The sequence below is a fragment of the Falco cherrug genome, chromosome 2 (assembly GCF_023634085.1).
Source record: "Falco cherrug isolate bFalChe1 chromosome 2, bFalChe1.pri, whole genome shotgun sequence".
Taxonomy (NCBI): domain Eukaryota; kingdom Metazoa; phylum Chordata; class Aves; order Falconiformes; family Falconidae; genus Falco; species Falco cherrug.
The window spans coordinates 75,726,710-75,750,443 of NC_073698.1; the positions used below are offsets into that span (position 1 = coordinate 75,726,710).

The window sequence follows — 23,734 nt, forward strand, 5'->3', positions numbered from 1 at the left end:
AACTCAAAGCTTCACCACTGCTGCACTTGTCAAAGTCTCTTTGAAGACCTTCTGTAATGCAAACCTTATTTTACATTTGTTTTATTTTTAGTTCCCATCCCCTTTTTGTAGCATGTTACCCTTTATCATTTTTGCACCATGCCGTTTACATGCCTGACTCATTTTCCTAGCTTGAATTTGCTCATTGTTTTGTTTTGCTTATGTGTTGTTTTCCTCCTTTTTCTAGGAATCATATGTTGTCCATCCCCCACTCAGGCTTGAAAGTCCTCAAAGAGACCCACTATCCCATATCACTGCCCAGAGGGATGATGGGAGATGCAGCCTTGATCATGTGGCTTCCAGCATGATCATCTACTGCCTTCTGAGTAGAAGAACACACTGCAGAGCAGTTTACCTCATTTTACATTAGTTGCATGTAATCGCAATGTTTGAGTTAATTACCTACAGATATAGACACAAAATTAAAATGAAACAAACAAACAACAAAAAAACACACAAAAAAATCAGAGGATAGTGGGTCCTTTTGTGGCTTTCAGAGTTACCAAACTAATTTTTCCACCTTTGCACAGGTGCTTTCAGTAGTTTTGAAATTATTTTTAAATATATATTTTAGCCTTTTAAAGGAAAAGTATAAATGAAATTTCTTCATTGCAATTTTGTTTGTGCAAAAAGACCCACTATCAAGGAATGCTGCATGTGCTATTAAAATTGTTCCAAATGTCCATAAATTTGAGACTTTATGTATCTTTCTTTTTTATTGTTCACTTGTCCAGTGTTGTCAATATGTCTTCTTTTTTTATTTTTTTCTTTTTTTTAAATTACAAAAGAGCAGAAGGAGTTAAATCAATTTAAGGAACTTTAAATGTGCCCAATTACAGATAAGGTATTTTGTTGTAGTTATTGTACTGTATGTATCAGGTGTTCCTTGTTGAGTGTGTAATACATTGTGGAGAGAAGAAAGTAACTTCCTTCCAATGCAAGAGATATTAACCTTGCATAATGTTGTTATCCGAGTTATGTTAATTTTATTTTGCACATTACTTGTAGCTGCATACAGTTAGAAAACACCCTGGTTTGTGTTTGTCTCAGATATTATATTTTTTTGCATTTTCTTATCAGAACTCAATAGAATGCTACGTTCATGTGGGATTTGAGAATTAACTTCTTTATTTTCATCTTGGTTACATGAAGTTTGATTTCTCATTTTTACTTTCTTATGACTATGGAACAACACATTTTGAACAAGTAATTTTCCTGACAAGAAAGAATGTATAGAAATATCTCCCTGCAATTAATTTCCAATGTTTACATTTTTTTAAACTAGACTGTGGAATTTATACAGATTAATATTAAATGGAGCTTACAGTCAAATTTATGTAGTAGATGTGCTGTAGCTAAGCCATGTTTGTCTTTCCAGCATTAGTTACGAGCCTTTGATGAAATGCCTGGTGCTGTCAGTGCAGAAACCCTCCCTTCCCAATGCCTCAAGCACAATATAGCCATTCTACTAATTACTTTACCATTTAGTTATGTTCTGGTTTATGTATTTCATTTATTTCTAAATTTCATGCTGGCAGTGTTGTAGCGTTTTAACCCTACCCCATCTCCCACCTTCTGACCCGTCGTGCAGTGCAAAGAACAAGTGAAGCTCCTTATTCAATTGCACTTCAGTATTTCATCAATATGAATGTAAATTATATAAATATATAAAAAACTGCAGCTTTAACAACTGTAATACAGCCTTTAAAATTAGTTACATGTATAGATAATTAAATTCTTCATATAAAAGATAGACTAAAATGTGTTTGTTGTCTTGTTGCTGTGTACACACAGAATTCAGCAAGTGGCAATAGTGCATGTAATGAATATGCCACCAGAATAGCCTGAAGCCCGCCTGTTTAATTACAGAATGACACTTGTCTTGTTTCTTTGAATATTATTTCAATATAATAACTCAGATTGATCATGACTATCTGAAACTTTTTGCACCTTTCTTGCTTTATTCAGTGGTTTCTACGTGTTACAAAGCAGTTGATATTTTTTGACACTATACTGGTAGATGAATTAAGTATTCATTGTTGTTTTACCATGGGTTTACATTGACAGAGGCTCTGTGTTTTATGCCAGAAGCTCTAGTCTTAAAACATGCACAATTGCACAGATTTTCTTTCTTTTTAGGATAGTATTTAACATCCACAATTTTTTCCTTTACTGCTCTGTCATTAAAAAAAAAATTCTTCTCCATCATCACCACTTGCTGAAAAATATGCTGCCTAGTATGACAGGAAATGAACAGAACGTAATACTTGTAATTTTCAGTGCCCATTGTTTTGCTTACTGAGGGTGATGTAGCCAGATTTTACTCCACTATTCCAATATTTTGTGCATTAAAATGTTATTTTAATGAAAGGATATCTCTATTTTCCCTTAATGAGCTGTTGTGTTGAAAGATTTATAATTTGACTAAAAGCCTTTGTCCTGAGGGGCATTGTTTTTTGTGACTTAAGGCCAGAAACATACTTTCTCTATATATTGAAATATTGGCAATACTTTGGGTATAGGGATTCAGATGCTCCTTCCCACCCCCCCCCCTTACTTCAAGTGAGAAGAAAAATAAAGCTGTTAATTATAATAATCTGCAGGCTACATGTTTTTGAACATGCTTCTTTAAAAATGCTGAGAGTGATGTCTCATCAAGGATTTTCAGAGTCACAGTGCCCTAAAAGTTCCTGGGATCAATTTTCCACCGAAGTGAAAACGACAGCCTGAAGTTGTCCCTCCTGTAGATGCACGCACGCACGCAGTGGTGTGTGTTGTGCCAGGACTCCTCAGGCAGAGGAGTACTGTGTACTGCTCAACAGAGCAACGGCTTTATCAATCAATTATTGAGAATAGTTAACTCACGAAAAACACATTTAAGATGTCCTAGACAAAGATATTCAAACCGTTGTGGCTTATATCGACGGACATTGTTGAAATACCTATAATGTTTATTTACTCAATTATTAAAGTTTTTAAGTGTACTGCTATAGCTTGGCATGGTAGTGTTTAATCTTCCTCATAATAAGTGATTTCTTGAGCAGCAGGGAACAAGATAATTGCACTTACTCTTTTTTACCTGTCTGCACTTTTGTTATATTTTTATATATATGTTTATGAGAAAGTGAGCATGAAAGCAGTTCTTTATTAAAGAAAATTGATGATTTTCATCAAAAAGAATAGTTTTTCAGGGTTGTGTCTCAATCCAGTTTTGACCCTCTCTCCTTCTGCCTGGTTCATCTGAAAAGATCTTTAACCTCCTAAAGCACAGGGTCCCCCTCCCACAGCCACAGATCCAGACTGCAGCAAGCAAACCTGTTCCCGAGAGTACGCCTGCCTCCTGCGATGGAAATGTGCCCGCACGCTTGTTTCTTTGGGCCTTGAATTTGTGGCTGCAAAGCCAACAGTAATGCCAGTCAAGGCTGAAACAAGACTTGCGTAGACAAAAATAAGAAACCATTAGATGACTTTTGATTTTATTTGTCTCTTAAGTTAATATTAAGGAAAAAATAGTCTCACTGCTGCCTAGTCAACTGAATGCGTTCTGTTGACGTTAACTTTCGTGTGCCAAGTACCTTTTTCCTTTGCACAGGAGGTCTCACTTAAGGGATGTAGAGGAGACGGGATTTAGAGACTGCCGCTCCAAGTGGTAGTGGGACCTTTTGTTCACAGTTTTTCTGTTTACCTTGAGAAGAATTCCCTGTGTATTCAGCTGCCAAGGAAGAATTTCCATGAATGTTCTTTCAGGGAATTTGTTAATATCAATTCAAATACTTTAAATCTGTCCAAGACAACTTAAGAGTCTGAAATGCAGGTTTATCAAGAACACTTTGCTTTATATTCAGAGTCAGTTTTATTTAAATCTCAACTCTTTCGGATCTTCAGTCCCTGTGAGCTCACTGAACACATTTTAAAATGGCCTATTACCATAACCTTCCCTCAAGACAGCAAAGTAACTGCATGTTCTGGGTTTGTTCTCTGGTTTTAAAGCAGTTCTTTTTAGTTCTTCATGATTATTGACTCCAGCTATTTAATTTCTTGTTAAATAGCTCCTTCTATGCAGTCCTCTTCTGATTACAATATTTGGTTTATTTAAAACTTTTTTTTAGACAACTTCAATAAATCCAGGGACAATATATCTCAAGTACTACTTAATCAGTTGAATTGCAAGATAAGTACATGTACACAGACAACTGGGTAGTTGGCTGCTGTTTAGCCAAACAGAGAGCGCTGAGGTGACCTTATGCTTCCAAACCCTTAGAGAATGTTTTCAGAAGGTTGACCTGGATGCAGTTAAAAATGTAAATTATTTTCACAAAGACTTCATTTCCCACATGTAGACTTTATGGGCTTTTATACTTGTTTGATAGCTTGCAAAGGGGTACTTTACCATGAATAAGGATTCATTTTGAGTTACTGTTCATGTGAGGAGAAATTGTGAGAGTTATCTGAACTATCTGGTGTAACCTAGTAATGCTAACAGTGTGCGTAAACCTACTTCCGATACACGCAACAGAAACTTGTTACAGCAAGTTTCATAGCTGTTTTGTTCCCCTCCCCTTTCCATAAACCTTAATTTGGAAACATCATTAAAAAAGCTCTAAAACGCAAGAAGTAGCCTGGTGTAGTGCTCCTCCTCAGCACAAAAATTCAGATTACAATGTCTGCATAGAGCCAGATCAAACCTGTAACTCTTCTTCTGTAACTTACTAGTCTTGTGGAGCAACACAGAGTAAGTCAGATTTTTTAGAACAAATTTAATCTTGTGGAATAGTTTTAATTAAGCATCTCATAGAGAAGGTAGCTGTTGGTGTCTAAAGGTAGAAAGATGTTTATACCCAAGGTAGCTGTCCTACAGCAAGTGGGTGTAGGGCTTTTAGAAGGTGTAGGATTCCCTGTGGCCTTGTGGAGGTCCTTGGCTCCATTTTCTAGCACAAGTTTCTAATTTGTTTCTTCGTCCCCTCCCTACCTTTTTGAGCCTGACCCCTCGGCAGCAGCTGGCCCTAGCAACAAGAAGGAAGCTCTGTGCCTACACGCCGTTTGGTTCCCGACTTCTATGTTTGATCTGTGCCGGTACCAGCTTTCACCCACAGAGTGCTGCTCTGACACTGCTGCCTCAGCTGAACACCCACCAGTGGACAGGTGTGAACTGGTGCCAGTGCTGGCAGACGCTAGCCTGAACTGGGCTCAAACTGGTGTCGCAGATAAAGGTTTTCTGTGCCCTGGTCAAGGTGGCTGAAATGGGATTCGTATTTTTTCTATTGTACTCATCTCTGCTAAGAGCAGTTTTCTCTGCTGAATTGTTTTGTATGTTGGGGTAAATCTGGATCCGGATGAGTGCTACAATCAATCTCGTTTGATTCCTTTGCTTTCTTTTTTCTTTTTCTTTTTTTCTTTCTTTCTTTTTTTGTTTTTGTGTGTGTGTGTAACCTGAAGCCAGGAAAGACGACATTGGGAGGTCTGCCCGATAAAGTGAAAAAGTAATAAAATGTTGTTTGTTAAAAAGTTTGGACTTTTGGTCACCACATTCCTGATTCCAAGTGAAGTACCTGTTCAGCATCTTTATTTTTGGGGAAGACAATGTAAAATTGGACTGTGCGGTTCTTTCTGCTTGGATCTGTGGCTGATGCTCTTGACTGGTTTGCTGTTACTGTACAGTAAGTGGTCAGGGGCTCAAGATAGGTCCTGGTTCATAAATCAGAGGTGAGATTTAAATTACGTGATGTGGTATAAACCAGTCCAGGAGTTGGTTAACTCTGCCGATTTATATTTTTAGATGCATCCATGCCCTCACATGTGTAGGATTTTATTCTCTCTAGACAGATTCTGAAAAGGGAGTGGTAGACATGTTCTGTTTTTTCCAGATTTAGTAGGTTTCCTTCCCAACTGTCTCGCCTGTTGCCTTCCCCTCCTTCCTTTGATTGAATACTAAAACTTTTCTTTTTTCCGTAGAAAATAAGGTGTTAATCTAAAATACTGCAGAAAATTTTGCTACTGCAAAATCAAGATCGTGGTAATGTATCACAAGTCTATGTGTTGAGGACTACACTCAGGCATGTTCTAGAATTAAAAAAAAAAAAAGGGAAAATCGAAATTGTTATGAAAGATGCTTGGCCTCCTGTGTGGATTAGCAGTGGCAACCACCTGATGATAGCTGAGTGATGTGAACAGGAGAAGGTGGCACATGTGTTAGTGGTGACTGGTCTTGGCAAAAACAAAGTAATCATAATATTTTGTAAGTGGGACTTTCCAGACTTGTTTCTAGATCCTATTTCCATCCATCTCAGAGGGAAATACTTTGCTCTAACAATAAACGGACATACTAGTCCATCTGAGAAATTCTAAACATGCTGAAGTCATTGAAAATAGGTGTGAAACGGGATTTTGCATCACAGAAGCTTGAGATGGAGAGATCTGTTTGGTACCAGACTCTGCTGTACTCAGCTAAAGCTTGAGAGTCTCTCAGTGGAGGGCCCGTCCCACAAGATATTTATGGGAAATTGGTTGCATCTGAAGCTAGTTGATAAGAAGGCTGAATGGTGAAACGTTAGTTTGTCTGAGTAAAGGAATGCAATCATGGTGTGCTATTCCCTTCTGCTTAAGGATTTGGAGGGAAACTGTGACACAGTTTTTTACTGCTTCTGGTTCCCTACAATAGAACAGATTCCTCTCTACTGTGATCTTGTCATTACGGACTAGACCAGTGTGAGGTTTACAGAGAAATCTGGAGTTGTTTAGAAAATCTCCCTGAATTAGAAGAAATCAGAAATTGTGCCCATATATGTAGATCAGTGAGTTCCACAGCAGAACCATCCTTCTGAAAAAGCAGCATCTCTTGTGCATTGCTTTCAAGCTTAGTTTCAGGGCTGACATTGAAAGGAAAAGAAACATGTTTACTACTTAGAATGATATTTGAAATAATTTTTTTACATTTTTAGAATCCCTTAGTTCTGCAGAAACCAGGACAGTCCTATGGTGATAGGAGGCCAAAGCACGGATTTATAGTTACAGCATTTGTATGTTGGTTCTGTAAGTCCAGACAGAGTAACGAGTCTGGTGAGTTGTGGGCAAATGCCTTTGCTTGGGGTCGTACTGGTTATCCAGTTAAAAGGCAGAAATCCATTTATTCACAGTGCTGTGAATATTTCACGTTAGCTATTGTAATTTCCCCATTCTTTTCTGAGTTTACTAGATCATAGCTAAGGATTCAAATTCGGCACCTTCCAGGTGGGATCCAGCACTGCTTTTCAGAGCAGGAGAGAAAATCGGAAAGAATAGGGCACTCAATAGCTGAAAAGACAAATGCCAGTGTCTCATTTTAAGTACCTGGGTGGCTGTATGCATGAGGAGCTATCTGTGCTTTAGGTTAGGAACGTTAACCAATTCCACGCTGAGGTCAGAGCCCCGTACTTAACCACAGCAGAGCTTTCCCATCTGTCAGTGGAAATGTCTTGTATCAAGGGTGTTTTCTAGCCCCTAGCAGGAGCCTCTTAGTAAATTGAATTAATGAATGATATTATTACAGCTGCAAGTGGAATTTAGATGTTCATCAAAGTACTTTGGCATCCATGAAAAACTAGCCAGAGCCCTGTGGCCTGACATTTCCACTTGGAAGGGGACTCAGTTCTTCTTTGGTGTTTTTAATACAAAGATGAGAAAAATCTTTGTGCTTGTGCACCTCATGAAGAAAATCCTTTCTCAGAAAAGTGTCTCCTGCATGTTCTGCTCAGATTGAAGCAGGCTATTTTCCCAAATATTTCATGTTCAAAAGTAGACCATTTGTTGAAATTCAGAGTAACCCATTTACAGCCCAGTTGGCTGGATGTCAAGCTAACCTCTAAAATATATTATGATTAAAAATGTTAAATGCTTCCTCTGAAAGGTTGGTGGTTGGAAACCACACTTCAAACCAAGGTCATCAGCATCTTTGAACAGTAAACTTCCCCAGCCTCTAGAGAAAAATAATTAAGCACTTCGTTTGCCTTTGATGAAGCTGACAGTGCGTGGGGAGAACTTGTTCTGTTTATTTGACCTCTGATTTACATGATAACTAAGAAAATGCTCTGAAAGCAGCCATTTATTAAACAAATGAAAGTTTTGGCTTTTGAAATGTGCCTAATGCTTTGATTATTTTGTCATAAAATTGATAATTTTCAAAACCTATATTTCAAGCAAAGTTTCAGTTGCATCTTCTAAAGGCCTGCAGTGTACTGTATCTCAGTGGAACAACATGCTTCTGCTTCCAATCTGTTCTGTTATCGGCTTCTTAATCATAGAGGAAACTAGCTTGACTGTATCTACTTTTCTTCTTGGTTTTGGTTGGTTTTTTTTTTTATTATTATTATTTTTAAGTCAAATCTATCACTACCTTTTCAGGAGCACAGATCAGTTAAAACAACAGTTGAAGGTAGTCCGCGATAAACTTACTTGTGATACATGGGGACCTTGCTAGCAGCATAGTACAGAATCAGCTCCTCGGTTATGTTCAGGAAGCTAAAAATGCAGTAAATACTATACAAGTATTAACTTTATATGCACAGAACTGGAAGAGTTGTGCAGGTTGTGATGGGATTAGGACCACTAGTGGTTTACTTTGAGCATTTAATTAAGCTCAACTGAAAAATACTGGCTTACAGAAAAAATTCTAATTATATGTAATGTCTAATTCAGAATAGGAAATAAAATTTGAGATTCTAGAATTTATACAAAAATTCTAGCGTCTACACAGGATGAACACAAGGGAGGTGGTTTGCAAAAATTAAAGGATGAAACTGATGGAAGATGAGTTCTTAGTTACACACTTACCCCATGCTTTTAAACATAAATGATAACAACAATCAGCCCTTTGGTTTGGCCTGTAAATTACTGAAATATGTGGAGTGATCTCCACTGACCTTCATGTGTTCTGGCTCAAGTCCTTCAAACACTTAGAAGCAATGTTTAATTGAAGTGTGAAGAAGTAAATAAGCTCTGCAGTACCTTCTTGGTCAGGATGCCTACTTTGACTAGAAGGATAAAGGTGAACCTTGAATTTAGAGTATCAATAAGTTGAGGGCTTATATAGAATTCTAAAGTGCCCATCAGACCATTAAGGTCACTATAGTGCTCTTGCCCTAATTCTGTTCCATTTTAGGGTATCTCTACATTTTCATTGGCAGTAATACCAGATGAAGTCTTTGCCTTTTTTTTTATTAGTAGCCATCCATTTGAGGTTTTGTTTTACAGCATGGCTCCAGTTGAATGACACAACTGAAGGGGACAGTGAACCTCAGAGTGAGGTTGGAAATGGGCAAGTGGTGGTGAGAGGGATTTTTAAGCTTTGCTGCCAGAGAGAAGATAGCATTTCAAGATGGGCTTGAGTTACCAATTAAAAAAAAAAAAAAAAAAAAAAAAAAAAAAGGCAAGCTGTTAAATAAAATGTTTTGAGTCACTGAGGGATGAAGTGTTGTTAGTGTTGTGCCATTACGTGTGGATAATGATTAAGTGAGCTGAACAGGCAGTAGTTACAGGTCATTAAGTGTTACTTGAACTGCTACAGATCTGAATCAATTTGCGAATGACCGTAACTAAAATCTAGGATCCTTTTGTGTTTTCCAGGGTGCGCAGACTTGCATCTTCTGGATATGTTGACGCCTACTGAAAGAAAAAGGCAGGGATACATCCACGAGCTAATTGTCACAGAAGAAAACTATGTAAATGATCTGCAGTTGGTCACAGAGGTAAGACAGCACAGCAGCTTAAGTAGCAGGTTTTAATCACTCATCTTTATACATATATGTATGTAGACACATATGCATGTGTGTATGGGTGTGCATGAAATTAATGTTAAGCCCTTGTGTTACTGGCACCAAAGCACTGTCTAAAGTATCATTCTACTAAACCCTTTTTACTCCTGATTTTGAACGTTTATTTCTCATGTAGAAGTTCTTGAAGCTTGATGCACATTTTCCACATTCATGGTGGCACTCGGTTATCACTGTGATTTTCTTTAAATGTTAAAAGGTGCATCTCTTATGTGGAAGAAAGGGAATTAGCACAGGCAACTGACTTAGACAATTCTTTTGACAGAGAAGGAAAGCCTTTTTTTTTTTTTAAAAAAAAAAAAGAGGTCAAGATATGCAAACCTGAGACACTGTGAGATAAATGAGAACTTCCATAAGAGTCCAAAGTAAAATGTATTTTCAGTAGTATTATCACAGCAATCGTGGGATATTTTGCAGGAGACCTCAGACCAGACTAAAATTCCGAAGTTTCAAACAGATTATCCAGGTCAAAACCAACACAAATTGAAATTGTTCTCTTAAAGCCATGCACTGCTCACATATTGTTAGGGAACACCATGGATCCCTAGGGCACAGTGCATGTCTGAAGTCTCTTCCACTGAGTGTCAGGTGCTACACTGATGTAAAATTTTCTCACCTTCAGGCTAAGGAAATGAGCATCATCAGTCTTAGTCACTTTGATTATACTACTATATACTTTCTAATTTGCTTAATTTTCTGAATCTCTAGATCTTCCAGAAACCACTAATGGAATCTGAGCTGCTAACAGAAAAAGAAGTTGCTATGATTTTTGTTAATTGGAAGGAGCTGATTATGTGCAATATAAAACTACTGAAGTAAGTGGTTTTTTCCCCATACTTAGCAATAACAAAATCATGGGCCTCTCCCCCTGCTTCTACTTTTAGCTGCATGAAAATATTTGCCACTTATGCAAATAGTAACCAAAAGGACCATGCATTTTTCCGTGTTGGAAAAAGCAAAGTATTAACAACGTTTCCTATGACTTGTTGTTGTTGAGAAAAATCCAGCAGTTTTTTGCTGAGTAACTATTTGCATTTACTTTGCTCTGAGCATACATGTGCTTGAGAAGGCAAGATCAACTTCTCCTGCAGCATAGTGCCTGCCAAGGCTACCCACAGTCCTGTTGTAGGCTTTTACTTCCTCTGTCACAGCTCATACCTAGTTCCAGTCCTGTTACCCCTGAATGCAGAACAAGGGACAATAACCTCTGCCTCCCTTATCCTGAGTTAGCTAATGCATTCCTTTAATTATTGTAAGCTTATAGCACCTGAATGAGCTGTTTTGTGAGAAGTGACGCCCACAAAGCCTGGTTTCCTATGGATTTGTGCCTAGTGTACCGTGCACCCTTCCTTTCAAAGTCTCCAGCTACTGCAACCCCAACTGTCTACCATGAAACTCCATGCAGTGCAAGTACCCTTATTTCTCCCTTAATTTTCTGTGGCCTCTGATGGATCCAGTTCCTACTTGCATCCTTCTCACCCGTCCCTATTGCTTTGGCAAGACATAGTAAACGCTGTGGCTGATTCAGAGGAGGCACATGCACACAGGTTGCTCATCTGGTCATTGCCAGAGCCAGGATTGAGTTAAACCTGCATCATCATAACCAAGAGGACTAACAAAGTTCCTTTCTTCCCTTCTGCTGACTTTTGTTGAACTTACAGGAATTTTACAACTTTGAGGTATCTTCTTTTTTGTAACATGTATTTGAAAAGGGCCCGCCCACAAGTTGAAAACAGTGGCAGTGATGGGACAGATATCCAAGGCAGCTCAATGTCAATAAACCCCCTTTCCTTAGGAAACCAGGCTAAAAGTAGAAGTTGCTTTGAGCTTAAAGTAGTGAGAAGGTTTTTATCTCTCATTCACTAGCACATTAGTTAGTCTTTTTCTAAACTAATAGGAAAGGAAATTATATTCTTTTTTATATTGTATCTGATCTGGCACTGCATTAAGTGATGTCAGATAAAAGTTTGGTTACCACAAGAAGGAAAAAATGTTGGCTGAGGTTGCAATCTTGATTATTGAATTCTTACAATATGCAATAAATCTTGTGGCTGATCTACTTGTTATTCAGGGGTCTATTTGTTTCAATAATAAATAAGGATCTTGCCATTTATTTCAGAAATGAGGAATCATTCTTTAGTGGTCTACTTATACAACACACATGACCTTTTCGTGTTTAGGGCTTTGCGTGTGCGTAAGAAGATGTCTGGAGAGAAGATGCCAGTGAAAATGATTGGTGACATACTGACAGCTCAGCTGCCACACATGCAGCCTTACATTCGGTTCTGTAGCTGCCAGCTCAATGGGGCAGCGCTCATCCAGCAGAAGACAGATGAAGTCCCTGAGTTCAAGGAGTTTGTTAAAGTAAGAGAAGAAGCAATCACCGTTAATTTTGTACGCTAAATTTAGCTCATCATTTTGCTAATTTGCAGAACACAGTCTCAAATAGTGCTCAATGTTAGGCTAGAATGAAGAGTCTTCAGACTTAAGCACTCACTCAAGGAGTACGTTTTTTTCATTGAAGGAGTACATGTTTTCAAAGAGCTCTGGAGCTCTAAAATAGTTTGTTTAATCATGGTTTTGCTGTAAAGTGCTGGGACAGTAAGAAGAGGCCCTTCTCTGGTACAGGCAAGGCAGGTGAAGAATACGTTGTAAAAAAATACTAGAAATTCTACTGCACTGACTGTGATCTAAGAACAGATTTAGCTGAGGCATGGTGTTCATTTATTGCCTTACCTTTTTCCTTTCTTGGAGGGGCTCATTTTCCAGGGTTTTAAACAAACTGACTAACAACATTTTACCTCTCTAATGTTTCAGAGGTTAGCAATGGATCCTCGCTGTAAAGGAATGCCACTATCAAGTTTTCTACTAAAGCCTATGCAACGGGTAACAAGATACCCACTAATAATTAAAAATGTACGTTCTTTTGCAAAGATGATGTTTTTGATGCTGCTTTGCTTATAGCTTGATTAGAGGGTAGTTTTCCTATTTGTGCCAAGCTTTGTCACTGTTAGATATCTGATGTGCCAGGGAACATGGGAAAGCCTTTTATGTTTGACCACACTAGAGAAGATGCAGTAACTCATTTGGCTTCAGCAAAATGACTCAATATTTCCATTAGAAACAGAGGTGAAACTTGTGCACAGAGAACCAGAAGGCAGTAAATTCTGAATGAAAACTTTGAAATTCAGGTAACAGGAGTAACAGGTCAATCTTAAGCTCATCTTTGCCTTTTTCCACAGTATCATTCCCTCCCTGTAGTCTGGTAAATGACATTCAGTGTGCAAGCCTGAATGCCAGATTGTTGCAAGTTACCTTACTGTGCAGCTTACATCACTGGATAACTTACAACCCTTTCCTAACTTTCATTTGTTGCCTAACACTTACCATCCTGAATAATGCTATTGAACTTGGCCCAAGACTTTTGCAGGAAATAATTATAAATTGGATGTTGACATTTAAGAGATTCCTTAGAACAGTCATTGCTATATTTCTGTGTATGGCTGGAATTTGTGTACTTATGTCAGAAGAGTGAGCAGTGTACTGATGCAAAGGCTCTGCAGGCAGGCGTTCATTTCAGCTGTTCGCAAACAGACTGTGAGATTGTCTCCTATTTTTCATGTTTGTCAAAGAGGAAAAGGAATGTGGAACATTCTGGCTCTGATGAAAATGAAAAAATAAAAATTATAGAGCTGACAATATGAATACATTTTAACTGCAGATAACGGAAAAGGCTAATGTATTTTATTTATCTATAGATTATAGAAAACACTCCTGAAAACCACCCTGACCACAGTCACTTGAAGCATGCTCTTGAGAAAGCAGAAGAATTATGTTCTCAAGTAAACGAAGGTGTGCGGGAGAAGGAAAACTCAGATAGGCTGGAGTGGATCCAGGCTCACGTTCAGTGTGAAGGCCTGTCAGAGGTAAACAAAGTGCTGTCTAGAGTAATGTAAATACAGGCACACTTCTCCACCAGTTGGGAAGATACCATGGCTCACTTGCAGCACTGCATCAGGGGACAAACAGTGTAATTAATCAAGTCATACAATCTCCAATCCTTTGTTTTCATCTTTGTTTGGCTCCCTTTCACTCCTGCACGTGATCCTTTTTGCTGATCGTGTTACGGCCTTCAATATGGTAAATGCTGCTTTTGTTGCCTGGCTCTGGGCTAGTACCAGGTTCAATGCCGCAATTTTCAACCACTATTTTCCAGTTTCACAGCTCTTTATAATACAGTGGTTATTGGACTGCTGTATGCCATCCTGAAGCTATACCTGACCATTCTGGACTGGAGTGCTTTAAAACTCGTAACAGAAAATATTTTTTGTGATAAAACTTTGTAGACATTTTGAAAATTCAAGAATACTGATCAAGTCTCTCTCAAGACTTTACAGAGAGAACTACTGCCTCCCATTACATACTGCTTTTTAAAGTAACGTGCTGAGTTTCTCTACAGAAGCTATAATGAAAATATTGTGTCAGAGTATCTTGCAAAAGAATGGAGGGTATTTTGATGGCCTCCCTATTACTGGTGAAGATAATAGAGGCAGACAGATCACAGCTTAATTTTCAAAGTATGCACTGAATTTTCAGTTCTAGAAGATAAAAAATAATAATTACTGGTTGGTTTATAAACTGGAAAAAATTGCATTTCATCTTACGAAATCTGTTTCAGAATAAAGACATGTATGACAATGTCAGAAGGGTCAAAGACACATTCAGCTGTCTTACAACTACTGCCTGAAGGAAGATGGCCTCTTTTATCTTTTGTACATGATGTCTGGCCCTAGAACACCAAAAATATTACCTGGAAGACCAACTGGCTGCTTCAGTAATGCCAGTAGCAGCAGCCTTGAGTCCTGGGCAAGGGGCAATCCAGTTTTCCCCTGGTTTTCTGTTTTGAGATGTTTCTAATCTGTGAAGGGAGCCACCCCAGATCTAGCTGCCCAGCCAACTAGGGTGGTGAGAACTGTACCATCACCTAGCAAAAATAAACCTGACAATGACACTTTAGGAAAGGGCAAGCCTCTAACCACCTGGTAATAACCTCCAGATGTCTTAAATTCTGCCAGTTCCAGCCAGCGGTCAGCAGCCGTCCTCTAACCCCAGGTATCTTGTGTACACAAAGACAGGCTATCTGGAATTCCTTTGGTATGTTTTATTGGGTGAAACTCAAAGACAGTTCAGAAACCCAGGCCTTGTTAAGAAAGCTTAGCATTTGGAGAGGCCATTCGCATAGCTACTGCTAATCCAGGACAAGTCAGCATCAGCTCAGTTCCACTTGCAGAGATGCATGCGCATGGCAGAGAAACTCAAAAGGAATTTTTGGCTTCTCTCCGACTGTCCAGGCAATGCCACATGCAACTGATAGGCTGCCTTGAAGTTAATTTTCACGTGGCCTTTCTATGACTTGCACTGCTTATCATGCGCAAGGCAGAGACATTGCTCATCATCCCTGTGACACCAATTGAAACCAATGTCAGGACTCAAAACTGTATTTGATCTCTTTCAGGGGAACCTCGATTGTTTTACTTTATACAGTGCGTTGTTGTTCTTCTTCTACTTTTCGCAGCAACTCGTATTTAATTCTGTTACAAACTGCTTGGGACCACGCAAGTTTCTGCACAGTGGGAAACTCTATAAAGCCAAGAGTAACAAGGAGCTGTATGGCTTTCTGTTCAATGATTTCCTTCTCCTGACTCAGATCATAAAACCTCTTGGCTCTTCTGGCACAGACAAGGTCTTCAGCCCCAAGTCTAATCTGCAATACAAAATGTACAAAACTGTAAGTACCCCTCTTAAGTGGGGGCTGAGATGGTTATGCGCTAACAGTGCATATAGCGGGCAGCAGCTCCCATACCGGGGGTGTGGGCAATAGCCTTGATATAGAAAAGGTTTGAAAGCTTTGGCGTACGCTGGAGATTCCAGCAACTGATTGTGAGAAAGCTGGTTGTTTGCCTTAGTGAGGTAAGAAAGATGCTTTTGGAGTTTTGCTAAAACAACCTCTTCAACAAGAGGCCACGTGTGTCAGGGAGTAACGGGGAGAGTAGCGTTTGCTACTCTTTGTGGGAAAGGGGAGACTGCTATGCTTCGTGAGGCTGCTTGTTTACTTCAGGGGAAGTGTTCCCAGACTCTGGAGGCAGCTGTATCTTTGATAAGAAGAAAGTTTTTGAAAATGACATATCTGAAGAAAGGTGGGAGGCAGGCAGAAGGGGAAAGATACTGCAAGCACAAGATAAATCTGTTATAAATTGCTCTGTGTTGAATGCATCTGTTCAGATACTGTGCAGTAGAACTCTAGCTTTGCCTAATGTTTTACAGCCCATTTTTCTAAATGAGGTACTAGTAAAATTACCCACAGACCCTTCTGGAGATGAGCCCATCTTCCATATCTCCCACATTGATAGAGTCTATACGCTCCGGGCTGAAAGCATTAATGAAAGGTAAGTACCTGTATAGGCCGTGTTAGTACTGAAAAGTCTGGTGCAAATGTATATGATGTACATACACATGCATAGCAGTCTCCAGGCATTTTATCTTACAAGACTGGAGAATTGTAAGATAAACTTTTGCTTGAGAATACGGTGGTACTCAGCATTTGAAGAGGAGGGAGAAATAATGACGTTTCCTGAATTCTGGTAAGACCAACAGTGAAATAGCTAGTAGGGCTGAAATACAGGCCGTATTTCCTAACATTTATGTTAGCATAAGGAAGCCAAAAGATGCAATGCTATCTTCTTCGGTTACCATCTGTTTGTGCCAGTGCAGGCATTCTTATGGCTGTAAGTTGAACTAGATTGAGGAAAAGGACAGAATTAGAACTTGAAGCAAAAACCTATCAAACTAAACCCAGTTAGTTTTAATCTGGTTCAGTCCAGACTGAAACAGTCAAAGGAACAGCAACCTCAAAATGTCGGCTCGTGATTTTTATCTCTGGCAAGCTTACAGAGAGAGGACTACACTGACTTATACTGAAAACATTTCTGTATGCAAATGTAAGGTCCTGAAAGGTAACTTTTGTTAAAAAATGAAAGTTGGAAGTGCAGCAAACCTCCCCCCTCCCTTAGTATAGACATTGTATTATGTCGGCTTCAAATGTATGGCTCCTAAAAATTCTGATACATAAAAATATATAAAACATCTTTGCTCCCTGCCTGCCTGACAGTGTTATTCATTATTATTTATACACACAGTTTTTCCTTGCAAAAGATTGTACTTTTGTGGGTCCCATTTGTCCTTTGGGATGCTGTCTGTCCATCTGTGCCACAGAATGAACGAGCATCATGGTTAGACCCTTGGTGATGAAAACTGGCACAGCCTTTTCACCTTAAGATCTGTTGTGCGAATCAGACTCTAGCAATAATCATCCGTTCTGTGTCAGAGCACTCAGAGCAGCAGTCAGAAAGATTTAAACTCTGCACTGCCTTCATCCTACCTAGCTCGAGGAACATCAGTGAGATGCTTAGGCACACTACGCTGGACCATCAGTGGAAGGAGCCAGATCTTCACATCCTGAATGGCCTCTGGAGGTGCCTGTCTCTCTTCATTCACTGCAGAGAGAACCCGTGAAAACTGTTATCTGAATTTGGCCGCTCTAGTCAAATGCCTTTGACTTTCTTTTATGCCAGAATTGCTTACTAAATAAATGCAGCATTTTAAGTGAGATACTTTCAGGTTTTCAACATAAGAGCAAATAAAACATTAGCATCAATGGGTGATTCATTTACCCATTTAATCTTAAAAGAACCTTTATGATCAAAGGCTTGGTATACTTCTGAAGTTGCCATTTAGGGCTGAGCTGGAAGGCAGAATTGTCCTGAAGTGTTTAGTTTCTTGAACAGCTTTCTGTGCAGCAGAATGTGAGTGTTCAGACCCAAATCCCAGCCAGTATCAGAGCAGCAGCTCTTCATTTTTGGATCAGAAATGGATCCACAACTCCTAGGTTCTCTCATTTTTCCTTGACTCAGGTTTCAGGCTCCCTTGTATGTCACATCAACTCTTCTAAACCCCTGAAGTCCCTTGATACCCCTTCTTCTGTACTTCTTTGTCAATCTTTCCACTCAGTCTCTGAAGTATGAAATGGTTTCCCAGGAGACCTCATAGGGAGCCATGATCTTTTGTCATCCATATAGTCCTTGAGTTGTGGTTCATGTGTCCCGAGGCTCAGAAAGATTTTTGGTATGAAACCTCAGGGGTAAAGAAAAGGGGACAGCTCTGCAACATAGCTGTCTTGTATCTACTAGCTACAAGAAGTTTGTTTATTACAATAAAGCAGAAGGATTGGTGAAAGCAAGCCTGTTGTCTGTACCTTTTGGTTTCTCATCCAGTCCCCCTTGCTTGTGATTCTCTTGAGCTTTCTTTGTGTGGTGGGATCTCCTGGCTTAGGATGGTTACATTTCTGCAGGTGCTACACATTCCAGTAAGATCTCTTCCAGGCAGACAGCTTCAGGGTAGCAGAGCCTGTGATGGGGCCAGAGCCTTGGTTGGGAAGGAGGGACAGCTTTACTTTTGTCTGCTGTGCTCCGGGGAAGGAAAATGGAAATGGTATTTTGCAACTTTTTTTTCCCATTCCTTCTGAAGGACTGCCTGGGTTCAGAAGATCAAAGCTGCTTCAGAACTATACATAGAGACTGAAAAGAAGAAGAGGGAAAAGGCCTACTTAGGTACAGCATGGGATGTGGGCGTCTTATCTTCTGTGGAAAAGCCCAAGGGCAGGCAAATACGTTAATGACTTTTCTCTCTCCTCTTCTGTTTCGCCACAGTTCGCTCACAAAGAGCAACAGGCATTGGGAGATTGATGGTGAATATTGTCGAAGGCATTGAACTAAAACCTTGCAGGTCCCATGGTAAGTGCCTTTGCCTTGGATTTTTCATAATATGCTCTATGAAGAAGACATTCCTATTTGTCTGACTGACTTTGAAGGAGGTTCTGTCCAAAACATGGTTTTGTTTAATGAAGCAGTTTTAGTGAACTTAAAATATGCAGAAGTGATTTCATGCAGTTCAGTAGCCGTCATGCAGTTGTCCTGCATTAACCCATTTATTTCAGGCAAACTTAGTTTCCGCCACATAAGCCACAGCATAAGAGATCACAAGTCACCAAGTCCCAAAATGAAGAGTGGAAGGTGCTCAACACCTTGCAGAACTGTGTCCCTGTTCATTATAACGGCAGTGAGGCCACAGTCTTTTCCCCATTATATTTGCTATAGGACTAAAAGGATATTTAGGAGGAAGATCACACCCCTAAAAATGTGATTACTCTCTTCCCTTTGTTTCCATCTTCCCAGGAAAGAGTAACCCGTACTGTGAGGTGACAATGGGCTCTCAGTGCCACATTACCAAGACAATACAGGACACCCTCAACCCGAAGTGGAACTCCAACTGCCAGTTCTTTATCAAAGACCTCGAGCAGGATGTGCTCTGCATTACAGTGTTCGAGAGGGACCAGTTCTCCCCAGATGGTACGTAGGGGGCTGCCACCCTTCCAAGGGTGTTTTCAATCTCCTGTCTTGAAGAGATGCACGCCTGCTGAGGTCGATCATAGAAGCAGAGAATGGTTTGGGTTGGAAGGGACCTTTAAAGATCATCTAGTTCCACCCCCAATATTGAACCCCTTTGGATATCGGGAGCCTACTCATCCTTGCGCCCTAGTGGAGTAATGCTAGTATCTGCAAAAAGAATCAAGCTCTTTTTCTTTTTTTTCTTTTTTTTTTTTTTTTTTTTTTTGTTGGGTGGGGGTTCCTTCTTGTGCAACTTGACAACAACTAAAGTGTAGTTCACAGTTCTGCCAAGTCTTTAAAAAACTCTGGATGCTGTTTGGAAATGGATAGGTTCATGCAGGAGGGAGAGAAATGTCAAGTTCCTAGAACATGCAATAACATTGGCAGAAATGAACCCAGGATTCCTAACCCAGTCTTAACCTGGGATAAATATATGGAGCACTGAAGAGTGTATTTTGGAGTCATAATCTCTCAGGAAGTATTTGGATAGGACTGTCATTCATGTGGCCAGCGCCAGTTGGCCCGTTAACCTCGTCACTCATGTGATGCACTGCTTGGCTCTGTCATCTCCAGAGGGCTTCGCACTCGGTTTGAACTGTGCAGCAGCCTTTGGCCCCTTCTCTAACGTTTCAGAAAAGAAATAAGCTACTGAAGCAAGGCAGCTGTGAATTACATAGTGGATTTTTCTGCTTATGGGACCATTGTAATGCTGCTGCTGTCTCATATGGTCTAGCTAAAATCCTCTTCTATGCAGACTGGCAGCCTTTGGCTGCCTTCAGCTGCAGAAATGTAGTTGGACTGAAGACTTGTTGTCTCCTTTGGTTGTGCGTAGATGGAAGCTTAGTTCCTTCTGCAAATGAGCATTTTATTGCAACGTAAAACAGTTGTGTCATTTCTGAGCATGCTGTCTTTTTGCATTTCAGACTTTTTGGGCAGAACAGAGATCCGTGTGGCAGACATTAAGAAGGATCAGGGTTCAAAGGGACCAGTTACAAAGTGTCTCCTTCTGCATGAAGTCCCAACAGGAGAGATAGTCGTCCGACTAGACCTGCAATTGTTCGATGAGCCTTAGAAGGAAAGGGACAAATGTTTTATTTCAGTCTGAGTTCACTGCAATAGGCGCCTGCAGAAGCTGTCACAAAATCCTTACTGGTGTGGTATGAAACTGCTGCTTGCCCTTCACATGTAAGAGGGTTATCAAAGCAAACAGGAGCATCTTTGTGCCTTGATAATTCTCACTGAAAAATGAATCCCAATTTAGTGAGGAGATCTCCCTCGATTTCTCTATGTGGAACTTGATGTTAGTTTCCTGGGTTTATGAAATAACCTCGTTGTTTATTGTGCTCCGGTCTGAAAGGCTGGCAAACCACATAGGTTGCTGTGCTTGCTCCAGTTACCCTACTCTTTAATTTACATGAAGAAGGCAACGTTGGTATGTTTTGGAGGCTTTCGGCAGAGTTTTCCCCCTTAAGGAATTTTGTGCCTATTGCTCAGCAAAGTGGTTTGTAAATGTTATGTGAATGGAAGGAGCAGTTACACAGTAAGAAGATCTTTGAAGATCTTCATGATGGTACTGAAAAGACTTAGAAAATAAATAGTCTATATCTATAAACAGAGAAGATTCTATTAACATACCACTTCATGGCTCATGTTGCCCCTGAAAACAAATTATGTACAGGCCTTCTGCACAGAGATGCGTTGCACTTCAGAAGAGTCCACCCACTCAGTACCTTTGGAAGTTGCTGTTTTCTATAGCACAGTAAATGTTCGCACAGTAAGTGAAGGATTAAACATAGAGCCCTGCTGTATGTTGTGCTATACCACTTCAATACTTCTTTACTTCTGCTGCTTGATTGTGTGACTGCAGATGGATGATCGGTCCCCTGCAGCAGGGAAGAGAAAACCCCATGGCTCTAGCTGAGGAAGCTAATTCCTACCCTGCAGAATCTAGTTTGCAAAGCAATCGTTGGTGACCGGTTATTAACTTGTACCGTGCCTAACTGTGTTCTTCGACATCATGTTACTGAGTTCAGGGCAGCGGCGTCCTGTACTCGCAAAGGTGTTTGTGGCGAGCCAGGGTGATCGCAGGTCTGGTGGCAGCGATACTGGACGCGGCCAGAAACAGAGTGCTTGTGATGGTGCTGAGTGGGTAACCCCAAAGCAAAAGCCTTGTCATCTGGGGGAACGGCAGGGTTTATATATCCATTTGACTCTACGAATACACACGTATAGGCCCACATCCAGCAAACTCCCCGTTTGGAAAGCACCCAGCTTTAAGCGTGCACTTACGTCTCGTTTCCCCCTAAGCACATGCGTAAGTGCTTTGCTGAATCTGGACTCGAGAGAGAATAGACCCGTAAGAGTAAAATTCCTCTTTGTTCTGCTTGGATTCATTTTGTTCATGACTTATCATGCATACACTGGTATTTTTGTAAGGATTTTATTTCCGAATGGGAGGTGTCAGCCTGTTTCATTAGCATGTGGACGTTCTTGTGGAGCCTGTTGTTAGGTTTTGGTGTTCCTTGCATGTCCTTTCAGTACTGGTTTCCACCTTTCCTGTATAGGCGGTGTTCTCTAGCACTCCAAGTCTTATTGATTTCCATTAGGAAATTAGGATATATTCATAACAGATAGGTAGATACAGTATGGTAATAAGTGTAAACTGTGCTGGGAAGTGTCTGTGTATTATAATTTCCTAAAAGACCACTGTAATGTTTCAAGCAATGGGGAAAAAAAATGTATGTTGGAGGGACAACAAAGTTTACATTTCATACTTTTCAGAATCGCTTTATTATTTATTTATTGAAGATAGTGTAGAATTTTGTATCAGAAATGACAGACATACTTATGTATTTTTTGAAACAAAACAGAGATACACACTTTAGTTAGAAACTTTCAACTGACCACATTTTAGAGGGAGTGTAACTTCCTAGGCATGCATTTGTTTACCACTAACTGGCTGAAAACACGATTAAGAGAACTTTAAGTTTCTATTTTTCAATGTTGTTAAGAAAATTGTTTCAATTAAAATATGTAAATAGTACTAAACCCATGCTTTCCTAATTCCATATCAATACATTTTATTAAATATAATGTATATGAAAATACACATTGTTGTGGTAGGATAAAAAAAAGTGATAAAATCTATTAATGGAGTAACATTAAATGTCATTGTCTAACCTTTTATCGCTGTCCTAATTTTACTCAGTAGCTGTAAATACAACGAACATTCATTTCAGTGTTTAAAAAGTACCATCACTTTTTAATGGTATCATTTCACCAGCATGAATTATGGTAACGACTAAATAGATAAACAGGACAAAAAAGGCCGTGGGTGTAACACAGAGATCCTGGCCAGGTTTTCAAATGGAGCCTCAAGGAGCTGCATCTTCCTCTGAGACTCAACCGGTGTTGGAAGCGGGGGACCCATAGCTGCAGGGGCTCCTCTCAGATTGTGACCCTTGTCGTGGGCATGTACGATTGTAGCAGAACTGAGCACCTTCCCAAGCACCTTCCCAATCACCATCGCTTCTGATTTCCCGCTTACCCTCAATGCACAGCCGCGTTAAGCTCCTGTTAATGTCAATAGGAGTTACGCGAACATGAAGAGGATGAAAGGCTGGGGTTTGGCTCATGGATATCTAATGAATCCCTTGTAATCAGTCTAATCCTAAAGAGGAAGCTCGTCCTAACCCCTGTGCATCAAGGACAGAATGTATGTATACCCTTAGAGCCAGCCAACTGTGCATAGGGGTGTCGCTGTTTGCTCGCCCGCTTGCCCTCAGTGCTCTGTAGCATATCGGCACTGTTGGCTTCCCAGACTGAGCCGCTTTTCACCAGGGTTAACCAAAGGTTCTTAGAAACACGCTGCCTCCTGCCTGGTTTTCCCTGTTCAGGAATGCTGCAGTCTTGCACATCACTTTCCATTAACTCCACAGCTGCACAGGCTACAGGTTTCTGCTTTTCTTAGCCACCGTAGCTGCACAGGCCTCCTTCTCATCCAGGACTTCGTGCTGTAAAAGCGCAGGCCTTTGACTGAAAAGAGACTCATTATCTGCCTTCCTACTAATGCTTTCATAGAGAAAACTGTGAGCTCTCAGAGGCTTGTTTAAATACTGCCTGTGTTCTGAAGGGGCTGGGAAGGGAGAGGCACGCAGCGATACCTAGGCAGTTCGGCATCTCCGTGTGTGTTTACAAAGCCAGCTGACTTTCCCGCTACGTATGAAGGTTGAGCCATCTTCTTAGGAGCGCCGCGTGGTGGCTGTCAGGCCAAACGCTGCTAGTCTGTGCTACCACTACGAAATACCTGTATTGATGTAGACCCTGTCTTTCAGATCCTGGTTATTGATCTCTGAATATCTTTGTAAAGTAGCACGCCTAGGCTCACAG

General features: G+C 40.2%; 1 protein-coding gene across 6 annotated transcripts in view; it reads left to right on the forward strand.

The window, feature by feature from the left end:
- Positions 1-22,531, forward strand: part of ITSN1 (intersectin 1) — a 136,610-nt gene extending 114,079 nt beyond the window's left edge. For 4 of the 6 annotated variants that reach the window (XM_055702617.1, XM_055702616.1, XM_055702619.1 and 1 more), the window contains 11 exons: positions 9,637-9,758; positions 10,551-10,657; positions 12,023-12,206; positions 12,660-12,758; positions 13,601-13,768; positions 15,418-15,630; positions 16,167-16,288; positions 18,426-18,508; positions 18,608-18,691; positions 19,133-19,306; positions 20,269-22,531. In XM_055702617.1, the coding sequence (XP_055558592.1) occupies positions 9,637-9,758; positions 10,551-10,657; positions 12,023-12,206; positions 12,660-12,758; positions 13,601-13,768; positions 15,418-15,630; positions 16,167-16,288; positions 18,426-18,508; positions 18,608-18,691; positions 19,133-19,306; positions 20,269-20,417 (1,505 nt within the window). In that variant the 3' untranslated portion in view covers positions 20,418-22,531. Of the gene's footprint in view, positions 1-226; positions 3,032-9,636; positions 9,759-10,550; positions 10,658-11,099; positions 11,122-12,022; positions 12,207-12,659; positions 12,759-13,600; positions 13,769-15,417; positions 15,631-16,166; positions 16,289-18,425; positions 18,509-18,607; positions 18,692-19,132; positions 19,307-20,268 lie in introns of those variants that run through there. The other 2 variants (XM_055702620.1, XM_055702621.1) reach the window with 2 other exon arrangements.
- Positions 22,532-23,734: the final 1,203 nt, after the last annotated feature.